We start from the raw sequence: 10,916 nt of genomic DNA, 5'->3' as shown, positions 1-10,916 counted from the left end.
AAAATGTTTTCTTCGAAATAGTGCATAAACGGGAATAATATTCCTTTTTTTTTTCTCTACAGTAATTATTCGATAAAGAAGATGCTTATTTTTAAACAATAATACATTTTTGGTAAAAATTAAAAAAAAAAAAAAAAAAACTAGTAAGAATTGTAAACGAAAATAAACTTAGCATGAACGAATTTTTAATTATGTATAAAGCACTAAAATCAAACTAAACTATTTTACGATGATAAATAAGTGAGGGTGGAGATTTAAAGGTGGCATGTGTTAAAAACATTTCCAACCACGATTGTCTAAAACTGAGTAAAATTAAGACAACTCCATTTCCGCATGAAACAAAACAAGCCCTTCAACGACACCTGCAATCACTCCCATGATGGTAATTGTGGCGGTTTTGTCGAAAACAAAACGAAAACTTCCAAAGAAGACGTCGTAATCTCTGTAAACACGGTATACCCACAATCAGAATGACAGAACCAAATGCAATTGAACTATTAATTGCCTTTTCGCGTGTTCTTGAGCCAAACCCAAAAGAATTTCAAAATTCTAAGCTCAGGACAACCCACGCATTTCGCCATTTTTTTTTCTCTCTCTCTTCCTTTGTTCTTGTCAACTGATGATTATGATGGATTGTTTGATGGGCCTCTACATCTTCTTTTACCCGAAACTGTCAGTCCATCTTTGGGTTGCTGACAGTCCGAATATTTAGACACCACCCTCTGCGTATACTGTCATACTTCAGTGGGGCTTGGGCAGCATAATTGCCAGAAGACGCCCCGGTCTCGTTTCCTGGTATTGATGAATCGCATGGATCTATGTTAGAGGATGACGAATCCATCATACAATGCTCGTTGCACGGCATATTTGAAACACAGGCGAGGTTGTTAAAAATTTGATTCACTTCTTCAGAATCATCACAGTTGTTAAAATTGCCTGAGGTTCAATATTAGTTTAGTATTGTGGAAACGTTAAGAGCAATTGCCCTGACGAAAATCATGTATACTTCTTTTAAAAAAGTAGCAAATAAATAATAAATTTTACTTTTATTCTGCCATAGACATTAGTCCTGAATATAAGGATTGTAAAGCCCAGGAATTTTTTTTTAAATGTAAATTTCTAAAAAATAAAATTGCCTGTTGTAGACCCAGAGTACTTAAAGCTCACCGTAAGTAGCTTTGTTTAAAGATTTCTAGAAAGAAGCTTAAGCAAATTCAGTTTGACAGATTCTTCGCAAATTAGTTTAAAGGCTGATTGTAATAAGCCAAAAATTTTCAGACAGATTTAAATATACTGAAACGTTTGCAATTAGCTTGTCACATTGCAAAATGCAGGTGATTTTTGCAACGGGATGGATTTCGCTACGATCTTAGTACAGGCAAATTTCAAAAGTTAAAAAAAAATTCACCGTCATATATGAAAATGATAAGCACTTATTTCCATCATGAGCTTTTAAATTTTTACCTCGTGTCAACATTTTAAAAGACTACTGTAAAGAACCACTTAAGAAAGTCCAGTTCCGTAAAATTAATCCATTTTTTTTTTTTACAACCAGATTTTTCAACAAAATATCAAGATACCATAACTGTGTAAATAATAACGATTAATAGTTTAATCCAGATTCTGTGTCTCAATTTAGGAATTGTTTTTTAAAAAAATACACCAAATTTTTTATACATAAGCAATGATTGTTAAGTTATCTGTTAATTTTAATAACAGCATCGTGTACGATTGATTATGGTAGCTTATTTCATTCTCTAGTCACATAAAATAAATTTAAATAAAGTGGTTGTATGGATTTACAATGTGCAGAAAAAGTATTTACCTCACTTCTTAATTAATTTATTTGTAGTCAGTAAATAGTTTAATGAATATAATATACATTATTTTCTGGAATTTTTTAATTTTGTGGTAGTTTCTGACATTTTTTAAGCAAACTTATCCGTCAAGATTATTATAAAGTAATTTTCCAATTTATTTCACAATTGATTTTAATATCTGAAAAAAAAAACGTTAAAAACTATGTTTCCAAGAACATAGAAAAACAGAATTTTATTTTTTTCAGGCATAAAAACGTATTAAGCATCACTTTTGATCAATTAAGTGATGCGTCGTACAATTCATCATGCTTGATGAAAATAAAATGAATTTTCTTTTTAATCTACTTGAAAACGTTATGAAAATTTACTTTTAGGTTTTGTGTCTGTCAATTTATTTCGGGAAGTAGTTGAAACTTCGATTGGCGTCAAACTTTACCTGCACCATTCGCCTGCGAATCAGCCTTAGGTATATAATTCTAATAGAAATATGAAAGCCATAGTCATTTCGAAAAGTGTTCATAGTTTTGTTTAGCGTAAAAATCTATTTAGCGATAAAAATTGTGACAAATTCTGTTTGTAATAAAAAGACTCAAATTTGCTATGTCATCCAGCCAACTCTTCATAGGAGAAAGAAAGCCAGCGCACTTGTTACCTCAAACTAGAAATCCGAACGTTGTGACACCATTATCTTTCCCTCACTGCGCAGTTTAGTAGTACAGATGTTTTGACGTCCCTAGCAGCAAAAAAAACTTGGGCCCTCACTGGGTCAACATTCATGAATCTTGGTACAATAAGGGTTGAAAGGCCCTATATTTTCCCAATATGGGCCCTATATAGAATTGTCCGATACACCCGATATTTTATAATCATTATTCAGCCAATATAAGTCCATATTGACATTACATAGAACCAATATTAAAAACTCTAGACATTCCAATATTGATCCCTCGGAGCAGGTTCATATAGGACCTATATTGAGCCAATTTAGAGCCCAACTGGGGTCAAGATATAATTGTTGCAAGGGATCTCTCGTAATTGCGCTTACCGCGCAGTTTATGTTCGTTACGTCGGACTACTAAATTGATCCGTGTAGAGGCTTTCTCTCTTCTAGGAGGTGTTGATCATCGGAGGTTTAGGTGATTGCAAAATTCTAAATGAGTAGAATTTTGCAATCAAAGAAAGCGAGTTAATTAAAAACGTAGTACAACTGTAGTGTAGATTTAAGAGTGAAATGCATGTGTAATGGAAGTAAGAAATAAAACATATTCTCTTGAGGAGCGGGAAACAGCCTCTTTAATAGATCTTCCGGTATGAAAATTGATGATAGACCTTAATAATAAATAATAACAATATAAAGATGTACATTTGATAACGAATCATGAATGTATATACAAGTGACAATATGCAATGGAAGCACTCCTCAGAACACACCCAATAAACTCAGAAAAAAAATATAGAATATGGGGTATTTACTTGGAAAGACTCTTGGACGCCTATCATTGCACAACAACAAACTTTTAAGTGGATAAAATAATAAAACCAACGGATTCATTAAGAGGACCAGCTCACATGAATTTGGCTCATTTTTAGTATTTGAAATGTAACTTATGAAAATAGAATTGAAAAGTGACACTGATAAGGTTGAAAATAACACCCCCACAGATTCAAATAATGATTAGAGAGAATTTAGATTTTTTTTTCTCTAGAATTAATAAAAATTTAGCTTTTTACTAAAATTAAGGGAATTAAGAAATTTTTCTTTAAAACTAAGGCTTTAAATTTCTTTTTTTTTTTCAAATAAAAGAACACATAGGTTCCAGTTTCCAAACAATGGAGAAATTAAAAATTTCTTCTTTAAAATAAAAATTAGATTTTTCCTTTCCAAAATGCAGAAAATAAAATTTTTTATTTTTCTTTGCAAAAAAAATTTTTTTTTTCATTTTTTAAAAAAATTTAGATTTTAAAAAGAAAAATCTTTCACATTTAAAAACTTACCAGAATATTTAAAAAGTATTTGTAATTCAGTGAACTTTTTAAAATTTCAACTTAATTAGGAATATCCAAGCGTCACTTTTCATGTTATTAAAAAAAGTTAAGGAAAAATTGCATACTTTCACGTCGTAAACGTCAGAGAGTCTTTCTTCATATACTTGAACATTTAAGTACTGGCGAAAAGGATGACGGGATATTTTTCAAGAGCACACAAAACATTATATCCTGAGAGTAGCTTTTAAACATTAGTTCACTGTTCCATGTTAGCATTCCAACAAATAATTTGCCGGAAAACAAATTTGACACACTAAGTGCAAGATACGAAATCACAATTTTTTTTTCTTCCTTCTGTCAGTTAGCTATAACTGAACTATTGACAACATGAGATAAAACACATGTAGTTAAAATAGTACATAATTTATGTGAAATTAAAATTCGAATGAAAAAATAGACAAATTTAAAATATTGTACACAGCGAAGGTGAGGTGTGTTATGCTCCAATGCAATCAACAAACGAATTTTAAAAAACTGTACATTTATTTTCTACTTTGAAGATATGTATTTACTTTTTTTTTTAAGTCTATATATAATAAAATAATCAAACAAAATATATTTCTGCCAGCCAATTAGCATTTACAAATAAAATCTCTAAACAAACAAAAGACGTTTAAGGAGAATGACGCTAGAATTAAATTTAAAAGCACGTTACTTATGACAGAAAAAATAATCACATTTTTTTAAAAAGACATTTCACATAAATGACATCACAACTTTTTGAGAACATTTAAACGGAATGTTTTAATGTGTGGTTTTAAATAACATCCATAAATTAAAATATAATAGTCATAGTATTATTTTTGTCACAACCAAATTTACAACACAATCACATTTGAGTATCAACCCCTAAAATACATTGAATATTCTTGTAAGCCAAAAACGTAGAATGGGTAATAAAAAAAAACTTAAGCTTTTAAACTATAACGTAGATTAAAACGTTAGATTTTGAGTTTGATTTTAGTTTTGAAATATAGATTAAGATGGTTGCAGAGCTATCAGTCCTAGTTTATATTTAAACAATAAAAACTTAATCTGAACTTAAATCAGTTTTGTTTTTTTAAGCACTAATAATTAGATTTTTTATTCTATAAATTAAAACATGTGCTTATTTTTATATTTTTTTCATATATGTCAAACGTAACTTAAATGAAATACTCATAACTTTTTATTAAAATATAAATGAAGGGAAAAGTGCGTATGTGCCTGCTGTCTTTCGTATTACAGTAACACTCCAATTTCGCAAAACTCCCAAGTCCATTTAACGAATATTTAGTAATTTAAAAAGCACAGTTTTTAAATCTAGATAATTTCAAAGTAACATAAGTGAAAAAAAATTATTTAATAGAAATAGTTTAATAATTACTTTAAAATTATTCTCACTTATACTTTGTAATTTTTCAACGAATTTTTAAAATGATTAAATAAAAAATTTTGCTCTTGATAGAAAAAAGATAACTTTAATGATACTAATTTTGATTTTTAAAACTAAGAATTTCATTAATATTCTAGTTATATTGAAATAAAATTAGAATGGTTTTATTATTCTCAAGGCATTATAAAACTAAAAACATTGCTAATTCTGAAAACACAGAATTTCTATTATTTGTTGTCGTTTAACAACTTGACGTTGCACAACTGACAGATGTCAGGAGTCTATTTGGCAAACGATTGAAGAGAAGAAAAAAAAAGAACAATTTAGAATATGTCATTTTCAGCCAAGTTACTACCCAATCTACGTTTTCAGATTTAAAGAAACGTCAATTTCAAATTAACAAAATACTGAGAAAACGTCGAGTAACATCACCACATATTGAGCAACAAAGAGACAAAATTTAACGATACAATATTAGTCTATAATGTTTCTATGCAATATATCTGAGAAATTTAACACTTGAAAACATATAAATAAGCATTATTAACTAACATTTTACGTTTTATTTTAATAATTTAAGTAATTGGAAATAATCAGACTCTTTTTTTTTGTGAACTATAACTTCTATGTTAAAAGTTAATTTTTATTACATCCCTAAAATTAATATCTTATTTAAATAATTGCATATTCTAATCATATAAATAAATCTTCATACATTTAGTCGAGCACAGCTCGCAAATCTAAATACAATATTGAAACGATATTAAAATTGTAAAATATAAGATATGATTTGCAGAGTTTCATTTAAGCATTTTTTTTTTTCAATTCGTTTGATAGTTATTAAAAAAGTGACTTAATATAATTAGAAATATTGTTTTGAAATAATCAGAACTGAGAACTTTAGAATTTTTTGCACATTAAAATGAATTGTCATGTATCAATATAGTATCTCACTCATACTGCATAAAAACATTTTACAGTTAACAAAATAATAACATTTATATCTCCAGTAATCACAAGAACGATTTTTTCCTTACTTTAATTTGTTTAAAGCGCGAAATCTAAAATCCTAAATTTAGCAAATTGTAATGCAAGTTACCATTAAGATAAAAATTTAATTGGCTTATAGGAAAATATAAGTATGCTTAAAAAATATAAGTAAAATATAATTTTTAGAAAGATGGATTTTGCGGTATTTTAAATTGAATTACTGTTTCATAATTGAGGTTTCGTAAAAACTCATAACATTGGTAATAATTAAATACCAAAACTACATTAATGTATGTTTTACAACTTATCTCAAATATTAATGCTGGGTTGGAGATTATGATTAGATAAGAATAAGAAATCCCACTAAAAATTGTCTATACTCCTTAGTATTAATATCAATTTAATTTCTTCTGATTAAATCGCTGCTATTACCTATAAAAATAATTTTAAAAAAAATTAATGCATATCAAACAAAACAAAAAAAACAGATATTAAGAGAAAATTAACAAGTGGAATTATAATAATAATAAAAAAAAATTGTGGCTTAAATTAAAATAAAATATTTGCAATATCACAATAGGTAATCAAACACAATAAGGCTGTGGCTGCAGACCTTATTAGAAGATGCACCAATAAAAATCAAAGATTGCTAAAATGTGCTTCTTTATTGTTATTGGCAATAACCTGAGAGCAGAACTTGCTTTTTTATGTTGGAATATAGAGAGGCGATTATCTCCCATCAAAATTTTTATAAAGAATACCAAAAAGAAAGCTTTCTAAAACGAGTGCTTACTTTTCCAAGAATTTTTTTTATTAAGAATTCAATAATTGTATAACCTGTCGGTGATTAAGACTGAGATTGTAAGACTCGAGTTCCGTACGTAATTATTTATAATATTTATAGATCTATGTATAGGAGTGTGTATTTATAACTATGTACAGAGGTTCCAGCAGACATTGTGCGTCTGTGTCAATGTCTCATGCATTTGTTTATCAACTGGATGTACACAAACAGGGTAGCAGCACCAGTTGTTCATATCACTGGGTCGTCAAGAGAATCCCAATAAAAAGAGAAAAACTTGGCATTTGTAATGGAGGCACCATTTTATCAATTTTTTTACACTTAATGAATTATGTCTATGCACAAAATCACACATATTTGCTCGATAGTTGTTTGGCGAGTTCGGTGTATTTGAGAAATTTGGAATGGGGACTTTCATCAGCTGGTGCTGGAGCAACAAGTTCTTTTTGGGGAGAAGCTGGGTGTCCTGGCTCGTTGTTGCCTGTCCGGCTGCCAGAGGCAGATCCAGAACCACTGCAGCCATTACTATTACTGGCTCCAGCAGAATTTTTGTTACCTGAGGAAGAAGGTGGCGGCTTCCAAGTAGAAGCTGCAGCTATCTCAGCCAGACTACCGTCTTTCACAAAGTGCATTTTGCTTAAATGGTGCCTGTACGCACCTTTGGATATGAAGTGAGTGTCGCAAAAGGCGCACTTCATTAAAGAGTCTGACGTTGTAGCCTCGCTGCATGCCCAACTGAAAGCCAGGATGGAACCAGGAGTTGCAGGCAAATTTGGTCGAGAGAGGTGAGCGTCGGTTTTGTCTAGCAACTTTTGGAGTTCTTTGAGAGGATGGTCACCGGCTGCAGAGTCATTGTGTGACTTCTGACGGGGTGAAGTCACGTCAGAACTATGAGCTGATAAAGGTGAGCCAAGAACACTATCACAACCTTCGTTATTGCCGGTATCAGAGTCTTTTCGACGATGAGAATGAGAACGTCGCTTACTGCTCGACGACGGTGATTTTCGGTGGACTTCATGATTTCGTTTCTTTTTCGGAATGCTTTTCGAGTGTTTGTTTGGAGACATTTCACTTTTTATTGCTGAAGGACTAGTAGGTAAAGCTATTTCGGGCTCGACACTCGAGCTTCTAGATAAAGGCGTTCGCCTGTCTTCACTCTTAGGCGATATTGCGCTACTGCAGTCCATTGGCTTTTCGTCGTCAGAAGCTCTGTCTTCTGGCTCTTCTTTAACCTTAACTTCAACTTCTTTTTCTGTAGTTTCCTTGGATTTCTCCATTTGCTCATTTTCTTTGGCTGAATTCTTTTCTGGAATTTCTCGATCAGATGAAGGAGTTGTAGATCGGGTTTTAGGTGACGCATTACTAACAACTTGAGAAGTAGACGCTATATTGGAATTTGTGATCTCTTTGGTTAAGAAAACTGCATTTCGATCTTCAGCAGGAGATTCTGGCTGAAAATGAACAGGTGAGCAAGATTGAGAAGCACTACTAGGAGTGGATACCCGATTCATTACATCTTTTGCTGAAAGCCCAAAAGTTAGTCTTAAATGTTCGTCAAAACTAGGATGTTTCTCAGAGGTAGAGGAACTTCTACTTCGACTTTCAGAACCAGAAAAGTCAGCCATTTCCATCTTAAAATCGTGCATCCTTCCTAAGGGAGATGTAGATTTTCTCTGAAAATCTAATGAGCTGCGTAAAGCCCCGAAAGCACTGGGTGAACTAGATGGATGCCATGGTGGATATACTTCTTCATCAATACCCAACCGCTGCAAAATTCCTGTAGAAACAGTATTTCGTCGACCCTTACTTTCAAAACTTTTTTCAATTAGTTTCTCGATTGCATTTAAAACAGACGTACTACCAGTACTTTCAACGCTATCACACATACTATCTTCTTGAGGAAGAATTTGACCACCTGGTGTTTTACTTCCTTCTTCAGATGGAAGATCCTGGGATGTAACGGGTGAAGAACTTTGCACAGCTCCTGATGTGGTGGGAGTGTCTAAATTGTTTTCACTCATGGATTTAGCTCCTTCTGAGCCAGGTGAAGACTTCACAGAGTGTTGAGATCTAGATCCCTGAGCGCAGTTCTTAATGTGCTGTACAAAGTCTTTGGCATCTACTTTTTCGGTGCATTCTTCACACGATATTTTACCATCAACAACCTCATTCTTCGCCTGAGTAATGAGATCGTTTGTACTGGTAGGATTTTGCTTGTTCAACTCCATCCTCTCTAATTCTAAAAGCTTTCTAACAGGAAGAGATTTTTTCCTCCTTTCCCTAGTCTGCCTACGTCTACCTCCACCCTCAGTTATTGAGCGCAAAATATGTTCCTTATAGTGAGAATTTTTAACCATATGATAACTTAGTTCCTTAAGACTACCAAATGCTTGGTCACACACTTTGCAAGTGAGAACCGCATTTACTTGAGATTGAGCTGCCATTTTGTCTTCAGGTGTTCGCCAAGATATTATTTGCTCTTGACTGATGATATTCGTATAATGCTGGGTTACACGCATATGTGTAGTCATGTCTGCAAGAGTTTTGAAAGACTGTCCGCACCACATACACTTCAGTATTTGTCTAGTTTGTTCTGCCCCCTTACCTAGCCAAACATCTTGTCCTCTAACAAGCTTCCTTGGAAGAGAAACGTTTTCTTTTATGACAGCATTTGCTGCTGGCCCAGCTGATGATGCAGATGAAGTGGAACATTTAGCGGGTAATGGGGATTGGTGAAGATTTGCTTGATGATTCATTGAAGACGTTGAAGTGGGGGATGTTGCGGGAAGGGTATTTTGCATGCCAGCCATACCACATCGAGGTGATTGTTTCATATGCACTGTCATTTCAGCTAAGCTTCGAAATGCTTCTTTACACCACACACATGTGAATACGTCCCTAGTCTGCTCACTACTACGACTCATCCATTGACTTTGCCAAGGATTTTGTCTCCCTGCAGGCCTGAAGGGATCATTTTTAGAACTTTTATTGCTCACTTTTAAAGAGTCTAAAGGTGGGCTCGCATTTTTATGCATTACAGGATTATAAGCACTAGATCTGTTGAGCGAAGAATGTTTGGAGGATGATACAGAGTGATGATAGCTTTTATCACGCTTATCAGACTTTACTTTACCATTCCACATGGGAACCTCAACCACTGCTGCTTTGACCATTGTCTTGGGTAAATGCTTCGGAGCATTATAACCCCAAGGACTGCTGGGCACAGATAGAGCAGAGTCCAACTTGGCCATTTTAGCTTGCCTTGGATGTTCGAAGTGACCCCCACTTCTGCTACTCCGTCTCCGAGGCACAGACAGATCGAGGGGACCGTCCTGAGATATGGAAGGTGGGTTGAGTCCATTTGGTGTTATTGACCGGTCATCATCCGTACTCTCGTCTTCAGTGCTTCGCTTTACACTAAAATCGAGAGGTGTTTCGTCTTCTGTGGCCACACTCGAGGCCATGTCCTCGTCAGCATCGTCATCATCTTCGTCTGCGGTCTGTATAAGCTCAGGGTTAGGGACCGCGTTTCTTGATATGTCCATTACTGATGAGGCTTTGTTTAATAATTCCATCTCTCGATCCTCTTTTAAGAGAGGTGGAGGTGGTGGTGGAGGTAGAAGAAGTGGAGACGCTGGAGGTGGTAGCTCAGGAGTTGAACTACGACTGGAGTGAGAAGAATTACTATTATTGTCTAAGTGCTGCTCATTCGCGTCATCACCATCAACAGAAGCAGTGTCTGAGTGGTCTTCAGAGCTTTTGCCCTCTTTCCCAGGCTCACCATCTTCCCCTAAAAATAAAATATGAGCAATTAATGTACGTTTAAAAAGTTAATATCGTTAGTTAACATGTTAAGTTAAAAAGTTAACATGTGTTTTTCTAT

General features: G+C 33.4%; 1 protein-coding gene across 4 annotated transcripts in view; it reads right to left on the bottom strand.

The window, feature by feature from the left end:
• Positions 1-3,095: 3,095 nt before the first annotated feature.
• The window catches only part of LOC107441771 (protein tiptop), a 390,616-nt gene continuing 382,795 nt past the window's right edge, over positions 3,096-10,916 (bottom strand). For all 4 annotated transcript variants that reach the window (XM_016055156.3, XM_043047778.2, XM_016055163.3 and 1 more), the window contains exon 2: positions 3,096-10,823. In XM_016055156.3, the coding sequence (XP_015910642.1) occupies positions 7,381-10,823 (3,443 nt within the window). In that variant the 3' untranslated portion in view covers positions 3,096-7,380. The remainder of the gene's footprint in view (positions 10,824-10,916) is intronic.

The sequence above is a fragment of the Parasteatoda tepidariorum genome, chromosome 4 (assembly GCF_043381705.1).
Source record: "Parasteatoda tepidariorum isolate YZ-2023 chromosome 4, CAS_Ptep_4.0, whole genome shotgun sequence".
In the NCBI taxonomy this organism is placed as follows: Eukaryota; Metazoa; Arthropoda; class Arachnida; order Araneae; family Theridiidae; genus Parasteatoda; species Parasteatoda tepidariorum.
The sequence above is the reverse complement of the archived record's forward strand: the minus strand, read 5'-3'. Positions and strand labels throughout refer to the sequence as shown.